We start from the raw sequence: 25,916 nt of genomic DNA, 5'->3' as shown, positions 1-25,916 counted from the left end.
GCGTAATGCTTGGTCGATATGAAATCAGCGAGTGAATAAGCTAAGGAAAAGCACACGAGTTGCGAACGAGTGCTCCCACGCATCGACAGGTAGATTCGGTATCAGGAAACAGATTTCTTGTGCTCATTTGCTAGTTGGTAGTACGACCAAACAAATATTAATAAGAACTAGTAGGATAAACATAGCCTACAAATTAGACAGATCATGATTCATAAGTTTATCCATAATAATTATTTCCGATCCAACGAAAACAAAAATATGCTAATTACACCGACTTTCTGGTACGTATTAAGGGCATTAATAATGGTAGGTGCTTAAAAAAAGATAGTGTTAAATATCTATATAAAATTGTAATTTTTAATAAAAACTAAATATAGTTAGCTATCTTATCACTATTAATATAAATAGTGGTGTTTAATTAAACATCTTACCTTCCACATAAACACATGTGCTAGTGTGGTTGAGAAAAAAAATCAATTTTTTCTATAATCACCTACTCTAAACACTAACATTATACATATTTTAACAAGCTGATAAATCAAAAAGACGGTAATAGCGCTAAAGGCACCACAATACATTACCTGCAACTTTCTTGTACGCACGATCCAGTGGCAGGCCGCGGCTGCACATAACCCGTGCCGCTGCACCCGAACCCCACCACCATAAAAACCGCGGCTCCACACAGCAACCAACTCGATCGCCTCCCCTGCACTGCCCATTTGAATGTGAGAAAGAGAGGGAAACCGACCACCCAAAGCCGGCAACTATCCGCCGCCGGCCATGCCGAGATCCTCCTCCTCCGGCTCCAAGCCCATCCTCGGCAGGGCAATGGCCATCCTGGCGCTGACCCTCACCCCGATATCCAAGGCCAAGGGCAGTCTCATCCTCTTCAAGAAGCGCGCCTCGTCCGCCGCCAGGCGCCGCTGCTGCAAGCCCTTCCGCCACTACAACTACGCCTACGTCGGCGAGTACCAGTTCTCCCCCTCCCGCTCCCCGCTCCTCCCCTGCCCGCCCCCCAGCGTCACCGCCTGGCGGAGGGCCGCCGCCAAGAAGCGCCGGAGCAGGGCCAGGATGATCCTGGCGTCGCTCCTCTGCGGCGGCGACGAGCTCGACGTCGCCGTGCTGGACGGCTTGCCTCGAGACGACGTCGGCGCGCGGGAGAGGGAAGCTCTAGCCCCGGCTCCGGAGCGGGGACGTGACGAGGATGCCTTTTCCTACGGCGACGACGTCGACGAGGAGGACTATCCCGAGGAGGAGGGAGACGAGGAGGTGGACGGCCGTGCGGAGCGGTTCATCGAGCGGTTCTACGAGGAGATGAGGCTACAGAGGCAGAGGTCGCTGGTCCAGCGTCTCCTCTAGACCTTCCACCGTCTTGCTCGTCCGTGTGGGGGGCCCGGTTACTGCTGCCCCTTCTTGGAAGGAATCAATTGTCGCTGCTATCTTAGCTGCAGTTTGGTTAATTTCTTCGTTTCTTGCATCGTTCGTGTTACCGTTGTTTCTGTCAGGTGTGGATTTGTTATCGGAGGTGAGAGGATTAGAGGAGTCTGTGGGGAGAGCTTCGTCTCCCCTGCTGTATCCATGTGGTGCTGCGTTGGTTTGTGTAGTATTTGAGTTGAGGTGAATTTGCATTGGCGCTGTCCTTTTCGTCTTGGCACAAATACTAGTTTATGTTCTAATTTTTGTTCGTGGATTCTTTATTTCGGAATCGGAAAGGAGCGGCCAGAGTAGGTGGCAGAGCAGATCATGGAAAAGGCCGACGTATATAATGTGAGGATAATAAGTTGAATAACAACTGAAGGTCAAGTGCCTTGTATCCTGGATAAATCAAGCTAATCGAGGAAGACCTTTTGACAGAATACTGCTTCGAGAACTGGCACCGATTTGTTCTCTAATTCTTGCCTGTTTCCTGCCTTAGTTATACCCGACCTGACAGTTGACAAGCTATACAAGTCCATGAAATGGAGCTAAAACTTCCAATTCGCTAACTGGGGATTCAATTGCAAATCACGATGGCATGACGCCAGAAAGCACTGGCATCGCCTAATAAGCAGAGACAAAACATGTAAGAATATTGACAATCTAACGGTCTCCCAGGTCATGCTTAACAGTAGATCCAGCAAAAGGTGGCTTTTTTGGTCATGCACAACAAAATGTACCCTGGCATAGAATGTTTTCAGTTGGATTGAAGGGGCGAAGAAAAGGTCACAAAGAGTAAACATAGGCAATACTTTTAAGCTTTAGCAAGTTTCCATTAGAACATACAAAAGGGAAAAAAAGAACCGGGGGCCCTTCAATCTTACATGACTCTGTACAGAATTTACTGCAGAGAAATACAAACATATCTGCAGTATCTTATTTATACATGATCATGTGAGCAGAAGTCCAAAGATGTCGATACTCAATATCACACATAAACCAGCCAACAGGCCATTTCACCATAGGTCGAACGCAAACTCGCCAACAAGCACCTCAAGTATGTCATTCTCAATTGCGATGCTAATATTGAAGGCCTCAACCTGACTTGCATCCCACCTGGCAGTCACTTGGTCCACTTCTTTGTCAGACACTTGACTAAGAGCGGTCGCACTTGATCCCCTCCAATTGCTGATATCTTCCAGTACCTGGCGCTTCAACAGATCTTTGCTCAAACTGAGAGGCAATTTCAGCCAATCCTTGTATCCGCATTTGCCGAAATTGCAGAATTTTGAATCCAATGACTCTACAATGCAGTCAAATAGGAAGTTGGTACGTTGATACTTCTTATCTTCAGTAAGATCTGAGCTATCTTCTCCACCAAACATATCCACAGTATTTTCCAGCGTTTCAATGATAAAAGGATGGAGTGCAAGACCGGATGTTATGCTATGAAGGCTACTTCCCAAAAGCAGTTCAGCACTTGAAATTGCTTCTCCAATGCTGTGGAGCCTGGATTCTAAGAATTTGAAATCACGTGCAAAATTTTTTTGTACACGTGGTAATTTGCCATTGCCATGAAGTATTTCTTCAGCACCAGTTTTCCTTGTGTCAATTGACATTGTTAAATCTACAATGTCAGACTCCAAATTAAAGAGATCTTCCATCTTGTTCTCAATTGACACAAATAAGTCTTCACCTTCTGCAAGCAAGGAGAAATAGAGGTCATCAATACATGAGTAGTGCCAAAATTGCAGGAACAAAGCTTCAGGCATGCCAAAAATTTACAAGCACAGTACCTTCTGCCACTCATAATTATTTTAAACTGAACAGTATCAACCCTATTTAGAGCACCCAATTATAAGCAGGGTTCTTTTCTGCAGAACATGTAGACTATTTAACATTCTGAATGACAATAACTAAACATTCCCACCTGGGTGGATGCATGTTGCTTCTTATTTTTAAGCGTTGACATACATGACACTCAATTGGTCTTATATCATTCAAGACACACACTAAACTGATAGGTTTTGAGGTAGGCAGAATTTAGTTTCTCATTGCGGCTTTCAGAAATACATTTGATAACTTCAACCACATAGCTCAAACACTCAAGCAAAAAAATATAGGTATCTAATGCAGCATTCAAGGTAATACAAATGATTACCATTCTTTTCAACCGGACTTCCCGAAGAAGAAGTATCATTTGAGAAGTATGCTTCGAGGACTGATGTTGGACTCGGCTGATTGGGCTCATTGTTCATAGATGTCGCAGAAGAATCAATATCTTGCTCACCCTGCATATAAAATGAAAGAGGATGGCCAAATAGTTATCATTGAGCAGTAGCCCCATCTAAAACAATGGATACAAGTGATTAACTCGGCGCTGAAATTTTATTCTGAAAGATACCAATTTATGACATAATCAATTCAGTAAACTTCAACACCTCTCTAAACCGCAAACAACTTTGTTGATGAACACAGAATGAGAAATTCTGGACTTCCATAAAAGTAAGGAAAGGATGTGGATGCAAATGAGCTAGTCATTTCTACCAAAGGATTTCCAATGCATTTGATAATTGTCCAAGGCACATCAAAGAATGCTTCATAATGACGACAGATACAACAGCAGCAGAAATATATTGATCTAACCTTTTGCATGTGGACCAGAAAACTTCAATGACAATTATTGCATAAGAGTGCTTGAGGAACAGTTTAACAAACTGTATAAACAGATGCATGCACAGATAAATTTAGCACGTAATGATATCATAGTAAATTACACCATGCATGTACTGATTAAATTGGATAAGAAATGGCATGAATAAAAAAACTCAATTATGAATCATTATGATCTATCAAAGCAGCATTCGCTCAAGTAACAACAAATCAAAAGCTCTAAAATAAGAAGTGGTAAGAGTAACACATCCGTTGTAACAACAAATCAAAAGCTCTAAACTGACCTGATCACACTTCTGAAAATCAGGTGATCGGTCATTGGAGAATGCATAACCTGATCGATCAATGCAGCCAATATTTCCATTGCTACTTAAGGGTGCTGATGCATCAGAGTAGTTGCTACTTTGGGATGTTGTAGTGTTCATGCCATTAGTAAGGGCAGAAATGAGCTCTTGCAGCACTGGTGCAGTCAATTTTCCTGAAGGTGCGTCACTTGATGTAAACTCAATCCTATCAGACATGCCAAGCTCATTAATTTTTGCTTTCAACAGTCTACTAAATTCATCTTTCTCAGAGGTCACCATAACAGAAGCTGAGGCTTCCATACATTTTGGATCTACAGCCGGCATTTGTGCACAAGTTGTATCAGATGCTCGTCTACCTAGGCACCCACTCTTTGGCACACTGCTGCGCAATGAAGCTCTGGCCACTGGCTTCACTGATGATCTAGAAGCAAATGCAACTGCATTTCTATCCTCTCTGTTATTGGCTCCTGTATCACGCCCCATCTTCTTCCGCGATCCTCTTTTTGGCCCGGATTCATTGCTTGAAGTCCTGCTAGCTGATGCCAATCCACTTCGGTTAATCACATCTCTGCAGGGGGTGCTCCCTTGTCCGGTGATAGAACGCATGAACTCTCTTCTTGGACCAGAACCACTGTGTGCAACCCTCCTACCAGCAGATGCCAATTCACGAGCACACCCAACTGGGCGCGCCAAACCAGCAAAGCCCCCAGACTCAACAACCGCAGAAGCCTTTGACCAAGTAGGTGTTGCTCGTTTGCGCAACAACCTCTCATCTCCAGTTTGAACGGCAGCACCGCTCGATCTAACCCTGGCACAGGAGCGCATTACCTCAGTCCTTACTCTATTCTCCTTGTGCTTGGCATCCATATCAGAGCTGCATTTAGTCATGTTTCCATCACCAAAATCCATTCTTGGCAACACTACTGTACTAGTACTGATCGCTACATCGACATTGTCAATGGAGTGCTTCCCATGCCTACACGAGACAGCAGCGCTGTCACATTCTGTTTCCGCCGGAAGAACACGAGGCTGTACCAGTTTGGAATGCTCAAACGACAGGCTATCAGAGCGAGATAGGAAGTCCTCGGCCGTACCCGAGCCTAGAAGCAAGGCGCCGGAATGGCCATCCTTGCGGTGCTGCGGGGAAGAGCAGGCGTACGCGAGGGCCAGCCTGGCGCTTGCCCGCGAGCTCGCGCGCGCCCCTGGCTCCAGTAGCTTTGCTGCCGCCGCGTGCACGAGCCGAGTCCGCCTCGGGCTCTTCGCCGGCAGGTCGGCCCCGTGGTGGCTCCGCGGCGCAGCCGCAAGGGCGAATTCGGGCGCGGTAGGACGCCGGCTCGAAGGCAACACCAGCACCACAGCCGAGTTGCCGTCCGGGTGCGAGGCATCCACCTTCCTCTGCTTCTGCGGCCTCGGCGCCGCGGCTGGGGCGCCAGCGCTGCTGGGCCAGGACTCCAGGCCCATGAGGCGCGCGACCACACCAGGAGCGGCTCCATCGGAGCCGGCGGCCGCGTGCGGTGCTGGAGGCGGCGGCGGGGCCGGAGGAGGGCACGGGAGCCTGCGGGGAGAGGAGCGGAGGGACGACGGAAGGAGCCGACGCGGGGAGAAGAGCCTGCGTTTGCGGGCGAGGCGGCGGTGCCAGTCGAGGAGATGGAACAGCACGCCGCCCACGCAGCCGCCGCCGTTCAACGGCGGCTTCTTCTCCACTATGGCCAGGCTGCTCATCGATCCCCCTCTGGCCACTCCACTCCACCTCTCCGTCTCCAGTGTCGGGCCGTGTGACTCAGCTTCCCCGTCTTCTTACCGACCCGTGCTTCGATTCGGGAGTTAAAAGTTGCAGTAGCTGGGACGCAACGGCAGCTAGCTCCCCTCCTCCACCTCGGCACGCGCGGCGAGGAGGAACGTCCAGGGAGGCAGCAGGATCGAGCGTGGTCCCACTCGCCAGTCGGAGGGAAGGTGGCGACCGGGTCTGTGCCCGGAGGGCAAGTGTAGGCGATGACAGAGTGGGGCTCCGGATGGTACGGCCCCTGTTGTCGGTGGGAGGAGATCGTGTGGGCGTGACGCGGAAGCGAGAGGGACGCGTCGCGAGGAAGCCAAATTGCCAGATGAGCAAGCAAGCAAGCAGCCTTCTCCGCTCGCGCAGCTCGGCTCGGGAAGCGAGGCGGAGGAAGGACCGGTCCTGGGAGGACGAAGAGAAATAGGCGAGGGAAGGAAGGGTCGTGCGTTAGTAGTGTGGACAGTCTTGTACAGGACTAGGCGTGAAAATGAGTCGAGACGAGCCACGAGTCTCGGCTTGTTAGATGACCGAGCTAGAATATAGTCTTGGCTCAGGCTCGTTGCCGGCTAAGCCGACTCGGTTTGGCTCGTGAGCTAACTTAGTTAAGGTCATCTCCAGCAGTTATCTTAAATTTTCATTCTAAAAATATTATTACAGTATCTTTTATCATTATTACAGAATCCCTTATTTTTTCATCTTCAGCAGCTACCCCATTTCCTACCTTCTACTCTTTTTTTTTCCTTTCCGGTCCCGTTATCAGCCTCTATAAACAGTACAGCTACAGTGTTATGTGTACTACAGTAATTCCGCAAATTTGCAGCCAATACTCTCTCTCCGTAACACTGTATCAGCACTGTGTCACAGAAGCCGATTCTGCTATAGATGATTTCCAGTGCTACAGTACCTCCGAAAAAAGTATTGTAGCACTGGATTCTGCAAATTTACTTCTACTGCTGGAGATGGTCTAAGTGGTGTTTCTATATTTCTTAGCTGTTAACTTTTTAGAGTAATCAAACATGATGCAAGCATACAATAATACATCACTAACTATTTTTGTATGACAACAGATTATGAAACATAATGCATAAATATTACAGAGTATGTATTTGGTCAATACACATGTCAGAAATCTCAAGATAAGAATACATCAGTACAACACTGACTTTCTAAAGGTCAATGCTCACACCTATACAGGACGGTGGTCACGGCTTGGTTTTTTTAAGTGCAACACGCATACACACTACACCTACAACTACTAGAGGAAAACCCTTTATGCGCACTCGCGTTCGATTAAAACTTGAATATGGGTGGGTGGGACGGTGCCACAAATGCCCCACCAACGAGCCACGAGTGTAAGCCACGAATTTGACACCACCAAAGATCGAACTCGTGACCTGCACCCGAACACACTACCATGAGCGCTCCTAACCAAGTGGAAGCTTGCTCATTCGCTGGTCACAGCTTGCCTGGGCATGTGACAGGTCAAGCCTTAGGGCCTCGTGTAAACTGTAAGAGATCAAAGGAGACAGTGGACTTCACCGGACAAAGCAAGTGGTACCAGTAGTAGATCCAGAGAGGACTTGGGAGTCGTCGAAACTCTCCTCCTGTAATTTTTCGGTATGCATGAGGAATAAAAAGGGAATGAGAAGGACAGGAAGAAGAAGATGGTTTTTTGTTCAGCCTTCTCCACTGGTGATGACCTTCTTCATTCCACTAGGAGCGGAGGCGGTGATCGATTGCTCAAGCTAATCAGATAATATGAGCAAAGTGTGTTTAGGAAACCTGGAGTCTTACAATAGAATTTGGGTTCATCTCGATCTCTAAAGATTTGACTTTCTTGAAATAGGTCTCTATCTATTGGAGATTAATTCTATCTCTTAGGGTTTTTTGCACTATATATACGAAGAACCACCCCTCATTGTAAATACAGATAAATAAAGAATAAGCAGCTTTTCCCCTACATTGTGTCTCTTTTTCCAATTATTTTCTCAAAGGATCATTGGACTACACCTGGTAGTAACGGTTTCTCAACACGTTATCAGCATAAAGCTCTACCAAAGACCAAGCTAGCGGAACAGATATGCACTGCATTGAGCGGACAGGTCATGGCCTAGCCTATATGCCCTACGCGACACCAATCTATTCGCAATACATTTTCTCCATGCTATTGTTTTCACGACTAAAATAGACATGTGAATTATATTGCACGTATCACATAAACAATACGTATGAACAATAGCCCATATCAATGAACAGCAGCAAACAAGATCTATAGCATCGCGTAGCAGACATGATGGGGTCCACAGCCGCACCTCGCCGCTGTTGGAACCGGCGACCGCCCCTCCAACTCATTGTCGCCTGGGAAACCGGAGGTCGCCCTTCTCTGCAGAGATCCAAAAGAAGAAAACAAAAGAGAATGGGGGGGGGGGGGCACGACACCTCGCCAACATGAAAGCTGGCGGTTCTTTTCCCCCCTGGGCTCGTCGCACAGCCTTAGGCCGTCAGCCGAATCCGGCGGCCAAGCACGGTATACGGTGGCTCGAAGGCCACCGCCACACATCGAGAAAGAAAAAAGGGGGAGAAGTGTCGCACCGGCTGCCTGCTTGATGTGTGCTCGATCGTGCTGGAAGTGCATCCATGCTGGAACCACAAGACGTCACATCGCCTCTGAGCACGAGCCGCCCGAAGTGGCACTGGTGGGCCACCGCGCCGCTGCCTTGAAGTCATTGCACCGCCAAATCGTCGCCTACGCCTAAACACCGCACAAAACGGTGTTGTAGCACCACCACGCTCCAGATCCGGTGACCCTCCCGCGCTGTCAGCCATCACGCCACCCGAACCAGCTGCCACTTCGCTGTCGTGCCCAGCCACCCGCTTAGGCCGCCACCATGTGGCACTACCGAAGCAGCCCCGCATCGTGCACCACCCGCCATACGCACCATCCAAAGTGTGTTGCTGCCGTCGCTTGAAGCCGACCACCACCTGCCATCGCCAGGATCGTGCGCCGTTGCAACCCTGCGAGCTACGCCGACGTCGCCCCGCACGGGTACTGAGCACCACCGATGCCTCCCTACACTGGCCCTCGCAAGCGCCTCCCCGTATCTGTGCCACCCCGCACTAGCCACCGCGCCGCTCCACACCATGCTCCGCCGGTCTCCCATATAAGCTGGGTGCATGGGGCGGATGGGCCAAACCGGCCCAGATGTAAGAACGTCGGCTCATGGGCAAAAAACCGGGGAAATAAAAGGAAAAAAGAAAGGAAAAGAAAATTCCAAATTTTTGCATTTAGCCACGTGGTTTTCCTTGTAATTGAGCATAGTCCGTGTCTTTTGCATTTAGGCTACTGGTTGTTCTGAAAATTATCCAAAGGATCTAATTTTTGCATATTAGACCCCGTGGTTTCTGGAATTATGCAAATCCTAGAATTTTGCGTATAAACCCCCGGACTATATGGAAAACCCCCAGAATACTTTTTCTTGTAGAAAGTACCTCTTGAATTTGAATTTGTATCTGTTTTAGCAATTATGTAGTATTTATTTCTATGTTATTGTTACTGTTTAAATTGTCTGTTATGCATTTAAAGTCAGTAATATTCATATAATAGTATAGAAAATATCAAAAAATTTGCAACAATCCAATTTAGCAAACACGATGCAACTTTACTAGTAGTAATACTTGCATCATTTGAATATGAAAATAACTGGCATCACGAACAAGGAGTTCGCTAATCTGAGTGTAGATAGTTGCAACTATCTCATTGGGTATCGAATGCCCAGATTGTACTTAGAGCGAAAAAGGCTCGCGCTGCCGTTGTCTTAAGAACAAATAGTGCAATGGTTCCCACGGAGGATGAGAATAATCAGGCATTTTATTTTCTCCACCACCATCTCTTCCTTGCTTTGAAGGATGAGTACATGGCAACGACCAACGCTAAGGCACTATAGGACACACTACAGGAGCGGTTTGAGCGTCTTAAGTACATCATCAAGTTTCTTGCAGAGCAAGAATGGGTCTGACTTCGTTTCTATGATCACAAACATGTCAGAGAGTAAAACTCCACGCCACACCGCATTGCACAATTTTGTGTCTATATGAGAAAGAGATCATAGAAGAGGAGAAAATTGAGAAGACACTCTCCACTTTCCAACCGAATACAGCAAAATCTGCACGCAATCACCATTAATCAAAATACAAGAAGTATTCAGAACTAACTGACATATTTCAACTTCTTAAAGTTCATGACGAAGTCATAAACAAAAACTTCTTATCCCAACCACAAGGGAAGAGCGGTGGCCTAGAAGTCAATCACAGCTCTTTCAAAGCACGTAAGAATCGCAATAAGAAGCGGAGAAAGGGAGGAAGGAAAGTGATGGCAGACAAGGTCAAGCCTGGTGATAATAATGACAAGACAAAGAAAGAAGTAAAGCCATATGGTGAGCAGAAACAGAATCTGCAAAGCACCAAAACATGTTATGGAAGCATACCAGAAGAAGCACACCTCACCATTACAATGGGGATGGAGGTGAAAAAGTAGCTGCAATTGAAAGGGAAGCATCTCACATTGAAGTTGATGATGCTCCCACACTGACAGTAAAGAGACCTCCTAATGAATGATACAGATGCCCCTACTTTGCTCTCCTCCACTACCATAGAAGATGCTATAAAGGATGAAGCGGAAAATAAAACCATTAAAGATGAAGTTGCCGAATATTTTGCAGACTCCATCTAGAATTAGAGTAATCAGCCATTTATCTAGTTGCTGAATTTAGAAGGATTGAATGAATGAATGAAAGCTCTAGAAGAGCAAGCTTAGCTACAAATAATATTTTTTGGTATTGAATAGAATATGTGTAGCGCCCGTATGGAGGAAGTGTATTGTGGATAGTAGAACCACAAACACCATCTTAAGAGAAAAATGTGTGTTTTCAGTCTATCGAAAATAACTCTGAAAAATTGATAACTATCACTAGAAGTGCTAAATGTATATTAGTTTCTAGAAGAGCTATAGTCATACTACCTATGAGAATTACTTTGCACATCGAAGAATCATTGTTGTACTCTGAATCTATAAGAAATCTCTTAAGTTTTAAAGATATTCGCGCTAACGGTTTCCATGTAGAAACTGGTGAAGAAGATTGTAGGGAGCACTTATTCATCACTAAGCGTGATAGTGAAGAAGTAATAATACTAGAAAAAACTTCTCTCCATGAGCACCGGATTGTACTACACTTGTATTAGAGCACCTGAAGTGTTCACTATCTTGAAGACTGTGTTTCACAGTGCAGAATTATTCTTCATATAGCATTATAAATTAGGTCACCTTGTCTTAGAATGATGAGGAACATAACTACTAACTCACAAGGTCATGACATAAATGTGAATAATTTCTTAAATCAGGAAGATTTTGTATATACTGCATGTGCTACTGGGAAATCAATAAAAAGATTGTCTACCTTGAAGGTACAAGAAGAAATCACTGCTTTGCTGGATTGAATCCAGGAGGTATTTGTGGTCCTATTCAACCGCTTTCTGACCCGTTTTGGTACTTTATGGTATTGATAGACGCATCCTCAAAATGGTCGTATGTATGTCTATTATCTATTCGCAACCACGTCTTTGTGAAGGTGGTCTCGCAGATCATACAAATCAGGAATAATTTTTCGGATCATCGCGTGAAATCCATTAGAATGGACAACGCTGGAGAATTTACTTCTAAAACGTTCAATGATTATTGTACTGGTATGAGAATTAAAGTTGAACATTATGTACCACACGTCCACACTCAGAATGGACTAGCCAAAGCACTGATAGAAGAAATAAAATTCATTGCTAAACCTTTGTTGCAGCACAGTAATTTGGCTGCTACATATTAGGGACGTGTAATTACAGACGATAGCTCTCATTTATTATAGACCATCCTCCTATAACATCCTCCTAGTGCAAGGGGTAATTCCAAATATTTCTCATTTATACAAATTTAGATGTATGGTTTATGTGATAATATCGCCGCCACAGCGAACCGCTATGGGATCTTTGCGAAAAGTTGGAATATACGTCAGTTATGAGACTGCATCCATAATCCGATATTTAGAATCAATGTCTGCAAATCTGCATGCGGCCCGCTTCGCTGACTGCATATTTGATGAAAATAATTTACCGTTATTAATGGGAGAAAATATATCCTTGGATGAAGAATGTCGTGAAATTATTTGGTAGACTGAAGGAATTATGGCACATGATCTCCGCGCTAGTGAAGCAAATGATGAAGTACAAAAAAGTATCGTTTTGCAGAAATTAGCAAACGATCTGCATGATCATTTTTGTAATTTGAAGCGTGTGACTAAATCTCATATGCATGCACGCAATGCACAAGAGAGTGTGAAAGTACCAAAAGAATGTACTCTTCATCTTGTCCTAGAAGCTCCAAAAAAATAAATAAATGACAAAAAAAATCTAGTTTCTCAAGTCTCAAATAGCCAAAAATGTCTGACCAAAGTAGAAAATGAGAGCTTACCGTAGCCGATCATAAAAATTCCCCAAATCAAAAAGAAGGGGAGCCAGTTAAGACCTGATGATGATATAGAACCTCAAGAAATAGGTATACAGATTTGAATCTTCCTAGGAAGGAAGAAACCAGCGAAAATACTCGCACTAAAATAGAAATTAGCGCTGGTAAACTAAATGACCTTACTCCAACAGTAAGAAATAATGAAGAAGCACATGAAAGTACACCTGAAAGAAATTATGAAGAGCAAGATGTTGAAGCACCGAAAAGTGCAACATGTAGCAATGAACTGTATGAATTCAGGGAAATCTTGAAACAGAACAACCACAATAGTTGGCGTATACTTCGCAAATAAAATTGCCACAGTTCTAGATCATGACTCTGAGCCTGCATCGCTCATTGAATATAGAATAAGGTCAGATTAGGAAGACTACCAGAAGACAATAACAACTGAGTTGTTGTCCCTGAACAAAAGAGAGGTTTTTGGGCCAGTATGCCACACAACTCCCCACATCAAAACAGTAGGATACAAGTGGGTTTTTGTTCATAAGAGAAATAGAAGGAATGAAATTGTAAGGTACAGAGTACGACTAGTGGCATAAGATTTTACTCAACAACCAGTTATTGATTACAAAGAAACCTATTCCTCGGTGATATGTGGTATTACTTTTAGCTATTTAATCTTAATGACAGTCAACCTGGAGTTAAAAATGAAATTGATGGATGTTGTGACTGCATATTTTTATGGGAGCCTTGATTCGGACATTTATATGAAGGTACATGAATAAATACCATTACCGAATTAGGATAGAAGAAATAGACACATTTATAACGTACAATTGAAGAAGTCGTTATATGGGTTGAAATAGTCATATCCCAGAATGGATTTTTGCATATGAAGATTATCTGAATATCATCGAAACAGAAGAAAAAAATAGAAGAAGCAAACATGTACTTGAAGTATGAATTTGAAATGTAAGACTTGGGTAAAACCAAGTTTTGCTTAAGTATACAGGTAGAGCATGAGATAGACGAAATTTTAGTACATCAATCAACCTACTATCAGAAGGTATTAGAGCGGTTTGAAAAAATTATTTTCTGCTAAAACCCCATGGTTGGAAGGTCATTGTAAGCATATCAAGAGCCTTATAGACCTAGAGAAGAGGGAATGAAGTATTAAGATTGGAATTCCCGATATAGCGCAAAGCCCACTAGAAGGCATTTGAAAAGCGTGAAGAAAATTCTGTGTTACTTGCAAAGTAGCAAAGATTTGGATCTGTTCTATAGAAAGAATCAAGACCTAAGTCTTGTAGGCTGCCCAGATATCGGATATCTGTCAGACTCGTATACAACGAATCATAAACTGTCTATGTTTTTCTATGTGATGGAATTGCAATATCCTAGAAATCGTCGAAGCAAAGTCTTGTATCTATTTCAACAAACAATTCATAAATAATAGTTTTATATGAAGCCGTACGGGAATACGTATGGATTAGAAGAGTGATTAATCATATCTAGCAGTCATATGGTTTGAACACTACTAACACCCCTACCATTATCCATATAGATAATATTGCTTGTGTTGCACAAGTGCAATCGAGATATGTGAAAAGCAACTAACAAAGCATAGAAACCACAAGTTCTTTTATGCTTATAAATCGCATAAAATGAATGAAATGAATATAATGCATACCAAGTCATGTGCAAATCTTGTAGATTTATTCAGTAAGTCTCTCCCTGCATCTAATTTTAAAAGATATATTCATAGTATTTGGATGATGAGGCTTAGATGGTTGCACATTTTAGAGAGAGAATTTTTACATAATATCGATATGAAAAATTAAATCTTAATCAAGAATATTAAATACCTAAAATTAATCACGAAGATCATACAAAATATTTAAGTGGATTGTACTCTTTTTCCTCAGATGAGTTTTTCTAAAATTTCTTATATTAAAGTTTTTAATGAGGCAATTCGTGTAACCATGTCATGAGCTATATACTCTTTCTCCTATTTTTTGCCACTAGTTTTTTTAGAGTTTTGATGAGACATATGTATTTCATGAGAAATACCCAAGAGAAGTATCAGTAAACTTAAAGTTTTACAACAGAATTTGAGTCTATCTCGATCTCTAAAGATTTGAGCTCGTTAAATAGGTATTTATCTCTTTGAGATTGATTCTATCTCTTAGGAGGTTTTAGCAATATATATACGAGCCAACATCCCTCATTATAAACATATATGAATAAAAAATAAATAATTTTTTCTTACATTGTGTTTACTTTTATAATTACTTTCCAAAAAATCGCCATACTACACTGGTTATCAGCGGTTTCTCAATAGCGTGCACGGTTAGTTGCCATATTATTCGTAGGGCCTTAGTGGAATAGCTTGCGGCTTTTCAATTTCCAGTCCCAATTCCGAAAAGCAACAAAAGTCGAAGGAAAAATTCATTGATGGACCAAAAAGCTAGATGTTGGACCACCGACAGGAGCCAGAAAAAGGAACTCCTCCAGTCTCTCCATAACTATCACGACATAGGCTTGCTAAATCATGGCAGTGTGAGCCGCTGTGTGTTTCAAGTGTAACAAGACAAGGACGTACCAATGGCCACGGTGTACGGACTGGCGGAGGGTAGGTGCATGGGCGACGGATCTCATCGGGCCAGACAGGTGGCGACAGAGAAGAAAAAAAATAACAAACAGACAAGTCGTGCAGGTGACAGGCACAAGCGCGTCCTTTTCCTCGCCATGACACTCTTGTCCGCGCAGCGACGCTGCGCCGCTGGCTGGCAGGGGCAGCAGGCCCTGCCGCGTGGATAGTCAAAGGGGGACTCAAAGCGACTCCGTGATGCGGACGCCGGCTGGCGCTGGGCCACGGGCGAACTGTATTGGCAGATCTACGTCGGCAGGGTTCGCACCGACGCCGACACCAACAATCCCCACAACACTGCCGATACAGGGGGTTTGGTTTATCGGACCAGGTTTTGTATCCTATAAATAGGATAAACAGCTCATATTATTAAAAATAAATTAACCTTTTGTTTCTTTAGACTGAATCTAAGACCGTACGTATGCAGGTAAAAGTTGAGATTATGATTAATTAATTATATAATAATAATTGTATAACACTAACAAGTGAATAAATTTATACGAGCGGATATAGAGTCTACATCTATCGAGCTAGCTTTCGAAGTAAAGCTCGAATTAAGTTCGCTCTCAAATTAAAATAAGATAATATATTTATATATATTAGAATATATTATTATAATAATAGATATAAACAATCAAACGAGTAACTTTTTAAAATTCTATATATCCTCTTAGCTAGGGAAGAGATACTGGAACCATCCACACCATGCCTGGCCATTGTTGCGGTTTGCTGCTTCGGCAAGCAAATGTTTCAGCTCGGGATGTGAGAGTGTCTGGGAGTCTGTGGTTGCAGTGACGATTAGTATTTTTCTTGGTGCGTCCTTTCATCATCTCATCTCATGTCAGCTCAGTTCAAAGTGCAAACAGGGTCGCGGTCCAACAGTCCACGGACGATGAGTACGATGATTATTAGGATACTCTGTGCCACGCTTTCGTCTAAATGGATCATGATGAGCGCGTCATGGTCTGCAAATCATTTTGTTTCGAGTGGCACCGCCACCAACCACGGCTGCTTCAAGTATCAGGAGATGGTTATCCCGGGGCGCGCACAAATCCCTCGGTTCTAGTTCTACCATGGCTTATATGATTTTGTTTTCAACGGTATCGTTCATGACGGTGACTTTCTTTTTACTCATGTCGCTTATGATGTTACCGAATTCCAAGATCTTATTTCTTAGTATTTCGAGTTGTTAGTGGCGTACGTAGAGTTCCCATGGTAATCGATTGGAAAAGGTCCATTTTGCTCATTCAACTCTTGCATTAGTCTCATCTTGCTCCTTTAATCAAAAAACCAGTCACTCAGACTTCTTTAACAATTAAAATCGTTTATTTTTTCTCACTAAGTAGGTTTGGACGGTAATTTTATTCAATGTGGATCACACGTGGCAGTAGGCCCTTTTTGTTGCTTGATCTAGGCGCCGTTATCTCCAACGAGCTCCTAGATTGCCTCCCTCAACTATTGCGAAGAGCTTCATGCTCATGCCTCGCGTGGAGGGAGTTGATGGCCGATGCGAGTCGTCCAGAAAGTTTGATGTGCAAAGACCTCCATCGGGACCGGCATCCTCACCGCCACCTCGACCACAGCCTCCAGTGTTGGTAACAACATGTACACATTTTTCATACACATGATATTTAGCGATATTATTTTGTTATTGATGCATTAATTTCAAAAAATATATTATGTGCATCTACACACTTATCAGCGCTGACACCTAGACCATGGCCAACGCCAACACCTTCACCGCTCGCAGGCCCCTCAGATAATGGGTGCTAATATACTGCCACATTCAATATATTTAATAGTATATTTAATGTAATCATCCTTCCGCAGGTTACCACGGTGATGAAGCCGGGACATCTTCACCTGCACCTCCATCGTTAGCATCTCCACCGTTCGCGCCCTATTTCAGCACTTACGACTGGCCTTCTACAGCTACCCCTGCATACCATGTAGGTACAACATTGTATTTTACTAACACATTCATTTTCATATTTACCGTATCTAATACATTTATCCGTTCACAAGGCCCTCCAGTGATTATGCATGGACGACAGCGGCACCATCACAGTCATTTTACCCAAGTCAGAGGATGAGCCTAGGTCGGACCCCCATTCGACCTCGTGAGGGACTTTTCGGGGGCACAATGGACTACGATGTCCTCACGCGGTCCCAGTTGCCCATTGCTTTACCACCGATGCAGCAGACCCTGGAGGAGACCTCGACTCCCGTGATCGCTACAAGGCTTACTAGGTAGGTTGTTCCACCGAACAACCTGACCTACTCTAGGGGCCACGTGAGGGCGAACCAGCGGCAGCGTCGACGGGACCATGATGGTGGAAACAGCCAACGACAGTGGGAGAGAAAGTAGTAGGATTTTATCTTTACTTTTGTAACTTAGATGTTTGTTTCATCATTCATGTTCGATTCGCAAACTAGTCTTATATATTCGAACGCGTATACTTTCTATGTACTACATGTGAACGTAGGCTAGTGCCTTTTCAGATTAATGAAACCATCTTTTATGAGTGATGTGACCACATGTTGCCGCCTTTTATGAGCGATGTGACCATGTGATGCCAACTACTCCGCGTCCACTGACCCCTCACTTTAGGAAGGCATCCAATGCATTCACTATATGCCAACCGCTTACTGCCAAAAGGTATGTCGAGGCTCAAATGCCATTGTCGACAAACATGCAATGTCCGGTGTTCATTTGACTTGGATACATACGGGAAGGCGACACTTCTATTGTTCGAACATAGATGCACTTCCTAAAGAGTGTGAATCTTCTCAGGTAATCACTCATAGAAAACACAACTTTCTGTTCACTTCTTGTACTAATACATTTCGTTCGCAGGCAACAAATCGTATCCAGCCACCAACGGGAGTGTGTGCATTTCACAAGTGGACCAATGATTTCATATCCCCAAAAAACCAGGAATGGGTGAATCAAAGGGAGAAGTGGGACAAGGATGAGCTGAACTGGAGGCATGAGAAAGAAGCCCGCGCACAAGCGTGTAAGAAAGAAGCATCTAGTGCCAAGAATTGACTCGGGTGTGACTCCACTGTAGGCCGGCTATTTACTTTCACTAAGACGTGTTAACATGTTATGTTTACGTTTTGTATCGACCATGATACCTAACGTCACAAAAATTGTAACTTTCCTATATGTGTCGTATGACAGTATAACTGTGTTATGTAACCGTACTTAAATGAATTATCACCGGTCGTTATTCTACAAACCTTTTTTACCTCACATATTCGTATCTACGTCCAATGATCTGCCTTCATCAGCTACGTGATGAATAACATATACCACGCATCTAGTCTTACATATTCGTACATATCTGTTTTCTATGTATTACAAATTTAGACATTACTACTTACAAATTTGTACATGTCATTAATGCATTTCTTAATCCCATATTACATCACTCTACCAACTTCTCAGAGTGAAGTCACCTCTCGCCGCCACCTTTTCAAGGAGATACGACCCCTCACTGTCAACTTTTCAGACTGACAAAATCGCTTGCAGCCACCTTTTTAGACTGATGTGACCGCACGCTGCTGACTACTCATAGTCCAGTGACTGCTTGCTGCAAGAAGGTATCCAATGCATGCACCGTCTCTAAATTACATACCTACACTTGGTGCATACACCATCGATTTCTGCTTATGAAAGGCGAGCCTGAGACAACGAGAATGTCATGACATCGTAATTTTCCAAAACACCACTACCATCTGATACCTAATACCAAACCATGGCTACCTCCTCAAGCCATGATTTTTGGTGAACACCCAAATTCTCAATGATAGCCCTACAGACTATGAGGGAGACCTAGGAAAAAGGTGACAATATGTTTAAGGAGAAGAACCTGAACAAAGTACTATCGAAATGACAGACCATTACCCGCTGTCCCTGTTTCATCACGGAGGAATGACGGCAAATGGTAAGCTCTGTGACCTCCATGGACCTAAAGACACACTTGTTAGAGTAACGTCAGAGAGATATATTAGGGTGTACGAACTAGACGACATAGCAAAGTGTTTTAGCAAGCGAGAACACCCGATATTTACGCACCTTTTGCAGTACGAGGAGCACATTAAGGGATGTTCATCGTTATTACATGTACCAGTTAATTGTTATGTTGCATTTCTAAGATATGTTTATATTTTCGTATGCTCTTTTTGTATACTAGGTATTCCCTTATGATGAATAGTTGCTAAACGAACCTATTGAGAACTTTTTAGGGTTGCATCTGCTCTTCGATGATGGCTACCTACTCGGACATAACTAAAGATGCGGAGGTGGTCATTCGAGACCTTCACACTGTTGTGAAAGAGGTGGTGATTTGAACCACCATGAAAGAGGTGGTCGTTCGACAACAACCACAAGATGACGTGCTTCTATCACTTCCATCACAACTGAAGGGGTTGGTTCCAACGATGATGACTTCATGCTTACTCCTAAGAGAACTTCACGCCGTTGCAAATTCTTTGATGACAGGGCAGATGACTGGGATACTAACTTTGATTATTTTCTATATATACCGGCACCACGTAGACCAAAATCCCCAGAATACGATTATCATTGGATGAAACAGGAGATAAGGTACATACAACTCCAAGGGCCATTTCATCTGTAATGTTTATACTACTAAATGTTGTACTTATTGAATTCAAGGTGATTATATTATTTTTAATCTATTAACTAAGTTGTGTATGTATCTTAGATATAGCCTATATGCTATTAGTAATATTTAAATTCTATATACTCATCTTATGTACATATTATATATAACATTTAGTATGTTTTTTTTCATTTCACTTACATATATTTATTATATCTTCACTTAAATATTTTCTATGATTTATGTTATTTTTATCTTAGATAACTTATGAATTTTTTGTTATTTTTATAATAAAACTAGGCTAACCGCCTCCTGAGAGAGCGATAGGGGCGCTATCCACCCTCTCAAAAGACGGTGAGGGGCGGGCACACGGAATGGGCTAACCACCACTGGCACGGACGCTAACCACTCTTTTGGAGGACGGTAAGGAGAGTGTGAGGCCTACTCGTCATCTGAAAGAACGGTAAGAGGTACCCGTATCACCATATCATACCCATCGTCTCAGTGGACGGTAAACGTCTATTTATGTAAATCTTTCTATTAAAAATATATTTATTTAAATATTAATGTCAGAAAATGTAAAAATAAAAAAGTCCTATCTGATGCTACCCATTCACCGACCCATACATACTTCCGGCCCATTTAACCCATCACAAGGCACAAACCCAATCCCCCTTTCGAGATATTTTCCAAACCAAACCCCCTCGCCCTATCGGTTCGGTTCGCCGCCTCCACCTCCTCTCGCTCGCTCGCTCGCCCGCCCGCCAGCTATGTCGCTCGCCATTGCCGCTCCCACCGCCTCCTCTCACTTCTCCTCACCCCTCCTCACCCTCGCCGCGCCCCGCCGGACCCCCGTCTCCCCACTCCGCCGTATTGGCCGTCCGCGTATGGTCGCCGTCGCCTCCGTCCCCGACCCCGCGGCGGGGCCGGCGGAGCACACGCCCTGGCTCATCGCCGGCCTCGGCAACCCAGGTGGCAAGTACCGCGGCACGCGCCACAATGTTGGCACCGACGCAACCATTCGTTCGTTTGTATTCCGGTTCCCCTCCGCTCTGAGGTGGTGGTTCTCACTCTCCCCTTCCCTTGCGCGCGCGCTCGTGCGCTTGTGTGGATTATTAGGTGGGGTTTGAGATGGTGGATCGCATCGCGCTGGACGAGGGAATCACGATGAACACAATCCAGTCCAAGTCGCTGCTGGGAGTAGGTAGCTAACTCGCTTATTCCCCCGGATTGTGTCTACTTAGGTGCTACTTTCTCCTGTTTGATGTGTTCTATCCTTGCTGCATTATTTGGGGATTATCAGTGAAGAAGGGAACCTATCTATTTTTTAATCTATAGCCATTCTGCTTCGGAATGGTGTTCACGCTGGTGGCATAGTTGAATATCAATCTTTGTGGTAGTAAGTATGCAGCCGTTTGTGTGTGATTCAGCAACTGGACCTAGATTCGAGCTAAAGTATGGTGGTTGAGGCAATTGATCTGTGGAGAAACCTCCATGTAACTCAATATTTAGCTATTCATTATGATGATGAGTTTTATTCTTCTATTTTGTCGAAGCATGTTTAATATGTGTAAGTTTAAGAAAAATAAATTTGAAGTTATTATTTAGTTAGTATTGCATTCAGTGAACATATTGGTTGGTGAAAACTGAAAAGTGGTTCTTATCTTTTCTTCTTTGTATTTTATGACTTATTTGGTTCTGTGGTCTCCTATCACTAAAAGCAATTAGGCATACATTTGTGCCCACTGATGGGAAGTGTTTTAAGTAGCCCCTCTTTGTTGAGACACAAGCTGTGCATTCATGAGGATTCTCTCCCTTTGAAAATAAGTGCTTGGTACTAACTGAGCTAAAAGTTTAAACGACAAATTGGATATTTTCCTAGAGAAAACTAGATAGCACTTCCTCATGTTCATTTGGCATTTGGTTTCTGTTATTGTTCTATTCTGATCCTGTAAGATCATGCAGTTCACTTAGTCCTTACTGTACTGCAAAGGACCATTGTAGAAAATATCCTGACGTACTGATTGGAATTTCAAATTTCAGCTGTTGATCGTAGCATTAGAAAAGTATACCCTGGAGACATAAGATATGCATAATGGTGTAAGTGTGATTTATTCAAAAGAAATTAAAGCAACCCTGGAGCATATAAGTATGGGCAGTCCAGTGAATTACTGGAAGCATAACTATAAGTTGCAAACAGCTATTGTCGTAACTGTGTTATTAATATTGTTTTAACCCATCCTTTGGGTTGAATTTTAGTGCAGGTTCAATTGGCGAGGTGCCAGTCTTGCTGGTAAAACCACAATCATACATGAACTACAGTGGGGAGGCTGTGAGTTATTCTTAGTCTTTCTTAGTTGAAATGATTAGCTTATGAAATGTAAGGGACAATTATATGTTAGTTACTTAAATAAATGTTTCTCAGGAAATGAATTACTTATTGGAATTGTTGCATTCCTTATTGCTTAAACATTGCAACATATACACATGCATATCATATGTCTATTTGATATTCATAACCTTCAATGAAATAATTGGTACAACGTGACCATAATTTTGAACAATGGATCCCCCCCCCCCCCGCCCCGAAGGAATACTGCCTGTTAGCAGTGCATACAAAATACACAACAAACAAGTATAGCTCTTTAATAAATATTTGGTTGAAGTTGTTTTTTAGCTTATTCTAGGGTATAGATATATCAGTTATTAATAAGAGACCATATGTCACTGCAGACAGCTTCAAGTTTATTATCTATCTTTAAACATTCTTAAGTGTCTATAAATCGGTTTCCAGTGAGTAGTCAGTTTGGTTGAACGCATGTTTCTTCACATTTTGCTAAAACATCACACAGCATGTCTTATGTGACATGCTACTAGAAGATGTCGAGACTAGTTGAGCATATTTTACCATGTATCACTAGTTCACTAACCTAAAATGTCCTGTTGTCATGTGAAGATTGGACCACTTGCCGCCTATTACCAAGTACCATTGCGACACATCCTTTTGGTACCCCTCATCATTTTTCTTTTTATGATCTACAGCTGTTAGTCATTATGATAAACTCAAAGTTGACTGATGTCTGTGAGTTTTTTTCCCTTCAGATTTATGATGAGATGAGTCTGCCCAATGGTGTATTACGGCTTCAAAGGAAAGGTGGTCATGGCCGCCATAATGGGTAATATTCAAATTTCCAAATAATTTGAATCGAATCATATGGGCTTGCTACCTCATCTAGTCATAAGAAACATGCTGATTTCACTCACATATAGAACACAGCAGAACTAGTTCAGCCACTTCATTTAGTGAATTCTATAGTTCAATAAGTGAGCATGAATTGAATAAACACATAGTCTAATGCACCCAAATATAGCGTATATATTTACTTGTCAAATAAGATTTGCTTATCCTGATATCTACTGGAATATTTACAATTTGATAGATAGTTTGTGTTGAGATGTTTGTCTGGACTTCAAAGAACCAACAAATTGAGTTTTGCAAGATTTAGTGGCTTGTGATGTTTTACTGCATCAAACTTTAATACTTGGATATGCCGGTGCATCTGCAGATGTAATAGTCTTGAGTCTCTTGACTCAAGGTTAATTCATTGGTGTGAAACTTCATAACTTTGTGAGTGAAGATGTCATGTTACAATTTACTTATGGGCACCATACTTTTGAAGTAGCTATCTCTGTGATTGTAATAGTTAAGGTTCATTGCCTTCGCATTACAATAACCATTTTCTCTGAAAAACAGCTTACAGAATGTGATTGAGAATTTGGATGGCTGCCGGGAATTTCCTCGTTTATCTATAGGTTCACCACTACTTTCATGACCTTACTCTTCCATACTTCATGGATAGTTCATGCCAGTGTTGAGTTGTTGGCTGTTGGATACAGGCATTGGTAGCCCACCTGGCAAAATGGACACACGAGCTTTCCTTCTGCAGAAGTTTAGTTCAGAGGAAAGAGTGCAGGTATTGTCTTTGTTCTGTGGTTAAGCGTTCAGAAGAAGATATGACAAATTCTGAAATTCCCTTTCCTTTCCTTTTCACTCTGCTCCACTATTGACCGTAGATAAAAGTTCTTCCACCATTTGGCTGGATTATCATAACTGATGCATATTAATGTGGGTGTAGGCTGTAATGGTGTTAAATGATTGTCTGTAAAGTGTAGACACATATTATTTCTATGCAAAGATTAAGGATCTGGTTCCATGTTAGACAGACTACACAATGTGGAGTAGTGCTCCAACTAGGTTTTACACTTTAGTTATAGGCGCAAAGGGACTATCTTGATTTATATGTATTGTTATCAATACCAACTCAAGCTTCTGCTAATGGGGAAGGGTTTTGCAAAGTTGGTTCTGGAAAAGAACACTAAGAATCTAAACTTTTACTTTATCATCCTAAAGGAAAACTATTGTTAGTTAAGCCTTAACATTCTTGTTTCCTAGTGGTCCGCCCTTTTCTGGTTGAAACTTTTTTTAAAAAACTCAACCCAAGGGGAGAGACATCCCAAAGGCATTGCATTAAGGTCGAGAAAAGGCCCCGGAAACCAGCTACAACCCGCACGATATCGCTGAGTGACCACGCCACGACCATCGGGAACACACAACAAGGGGTCTATTTTTGTGAGAACCAGAGTTCGAACCATAGTTGGTAGCCTCACACCTAGAGGTCTTATCACCGTGCTATTCGCACGTTCTGTAGGAACTTTTTGATATAGCTGCTACTTGGATTGTTGATTTAAACCTGTTTTATAACTTTGATGAAGATCGACACTGCTTTGGAGCAAGGGGTGGATGCTGTGAGGACCCTTGTGCTAAAGGGTTTTAGTGGAAGTATTGAAAGATTCAACCTGATGCAGAAGTACAAGTTCCACAGGGTTTGACCGTTTGAGGATCTGTTAGATGCTTGGGTTAACTTATGCAAGAAAACCTGATATGCACCAACATCATTGAAGTGTTGTGTATGGTAATTTGTAGCTTTGCTCAACGTACCTAGGTGCACTGAGTTGCTGCCGAAGTGTCCTGTAGTTTTGAGGTGATTAATAACTTATCTGGGTGTACATAAAGTAGAGTATTTTTTCCCGCATTTCCCTAAAGAGAACATATAGTTTACTGAAATTGGAGTATAAACTAGGTTATTTTGACCAAGGCCATGTAAAAACACTTATTTCTTCTGTTAGTTACTAAGACATTTGAGTTTGATGTAAAAGAGGAAATATAGACTATTTTGATTCTCCCCTTTCCTATGTCTGTGATTCTGTCCATGCGAATAGATACCAGCTGTCCCTGTTGGAGTGGATAATTTCCCTACGAAGTGGTCACAAAGGTGTATATATATTATCTCTGTCCGTACAATTCGTTTTCTTCAACTTGATGTGGTAAAGTTGTTTAGTAGTGTGCCATGTTATGGTTAGAGATGTCTAAGCCTCTACGTTATCTTGTCCTTTAGAAAATTATTTTATGAGATCCCCTGGACTTCTTTGATAAGGACATGAATATGAAATATAGTTATTATTTTCTTATTCTGGTATGTCAGTCTGAACTTGTCTGGCAAAAGATAGGTAGAATTTTTTTCTTGTTTTATGCACTTATGTGAAAGTTAGCACAACTTCTTGCAACAGTTAACTTATTCTACCATCTAGAAGAACCAGAGTGAAGCTAATGTAGCCGTAGTTCATTTTCTATAATTCATGACTAATCTAGAAGTTTCGTGGTGGCTGGCTCGAACAGGTTTTCTCATGGTTAAATGTCATCTCAACTATCTTGCAACCAATGTCTAGACTAAGTTTAAAAACAAGCCCTTGAACAATATGCTATGTGATTATTTAAGGATGCAAGGTCTTTTAGAGTTTTAGGTGCTGACAGAACCGTTGGACTTCCAAGTTGATACACATAGTGGAGATAATAATCGAATCACCTTCTCATTTCATGCCTGGTTTACCTATACCTATA

The 25,916-nt window shown here is 42.8% G+C and overlaps 3 protein-coding genes and 1 long non-coding RNA gene across 4 annotated transcripts; 3 read left to right on the top strand and 1 right to left on the bottom strand.

Annotated features, from left to right (window-relative positions):
* The first annotated feature begins 684 nt into the window (after positions 1–684).
* LOC133909787 (uncharacterized) lies at positions 685–1,628 on the top strand. The gene has a single exon (XM_062352342.1). The coding sequence runs from the start codon at positions 781–783 to the stop codon at positions 1,357–1,359; it is 579 nt and encodes a 192-aa protein (XP_062208326.1). The 5' UTR covers positions 685–780; the 3' UTR covers positions 1,360–1,628.
* A 574-nt stretch (positions 1,629–2,202) lies between these two features.
* LOC133895885 (uncharacterized) lies at positions 2,203–6,592 on the bottom strand. Its single transcript, XM_062336412.1, has 3 exons — positions 4,374–6,592; positions 3,578–3,707; positions 2,203–3,115 (listed from the first exon to the last, which is right to left on the bottom strand). The coding sequence occupies exons 1-3, from the start codon at positions 6,114–6,116 to the stop codon at positions 2,433–2,435; spliced, it is 2,556 nt and encodes an 851-aa protein (XP_062192396.1). The 5' UTR covers positions 6,117–6,592; the 3' UTR covers positions 2,203–2,432.
* A 9,888-nt stretch (positions 6,593–16,480) lies between these two features.
* LOC133909786 (uncharacterized) lies at positions 16,481–17,769 on the top strand. The gene is made up of 3 exons (XR_009908432.1): positions 16,481–16,921; positions 17,157–17,279; positions 17,352–17,769. It is a non-coding gene; the product is annotated as an uncharacterized LOC133909786 (long non-coding RNA).
* A 2,857-nt stretch (positions 17,770–20,626) lies between these two features.
* LOC133895878 (chloroplastic group IIB intron splicing facilitator CRS2, chloroplastic-like) lies at positions 20,627–25,202 on the top strand. Its single transcript, XM_062336401.1, has 8 exons — positions 20,627–20,958; positions 21,077–21,161; positions 22,222–22,289; positions 22,914–22,964; positions 23,060–23,133; positions 23,712–23,770; positions 23,855–23,931; positions 24,731–25,202. The coding sequence occupies exons 1-8, from the start codon at positions 20,728–20,730 to the stop codon at positions 24,845–24,847; spliced, it is 762 nt and encodes a 253-aa protein (XP_062192385.1). The 5' UTR covers positions 20,627–20,727; the 3' UTR covers positions 24,848–25,202.
* The last annotated feature ends 714 nt before the right edge of the window (positions 25,203–25,916 follow it).

This window comes from Phragmites australis, chromosome 2 (genome assembly GCF_958298935.1).
Source record: "Phragmites australis chromosome 2, lpPhrAust1.1, whole genome shotgun sequence".
NCBI classification, from domain to species: domain Eukaryota; kingdom Viridiplantae; phylum Streptophyta; class Magnoliopsida; order Poales; family Poaceae; genus Phragmites; species Phragmites australis.
This window is presented reverse-complemented; position numbering and strand designations above follow the sequence as displayed.

Coding starts and splice junctions, on each gene's coding strand:
- LOC133909787 (XM_062352342.1), top strand. CDS start 781: ATGCCGAGATCCTCCTCCTCCGGCTCCAAGCCCATCCTCGGCAGGGCA.
- LOC133895878 (XM_062336401.1), top strand. CDS start 20,728: ATGTCGCTCGCCATTGCCGCTCCCACCGCCTCCTCTCACTTCTCCTCA. Junction 23,134..23,711: donor GGTCATGGCCGCCATAATGG/GTAATATTCAAA, acceptor TCTGAAAAACAG/CTTACAGAATGTGATTGAGA. Junction 23,771..23,854: donor ATTTCCTCGTTTATCTATAG/GTTCACCACTAC, acceptor TGTTGGATACAG/GCATTGGTAGCCCACCTGGC.
- LOC133895885 (XM_062336412.1), bottom strand. CDS start 6,116: ATGAGCAGCCTGGCCATAGTGGAGAAGAAGCCGCCGTTGAACGGCGGC. Junction 3,708..4,373: donor ATTTTCAGAAGTGTGATCAG/GTCAGTTTAGAG, acceptor TTTTATATGCAG/GGTGAGCAAGATATTGATTC. Junction 3,116..3,577: donor AAGTCCGGTTGAAAAGAATG/GTAATCATTTGT, acceptor CCTTGCTTGCAG/AAGGTGAAGACTTATTTGTG.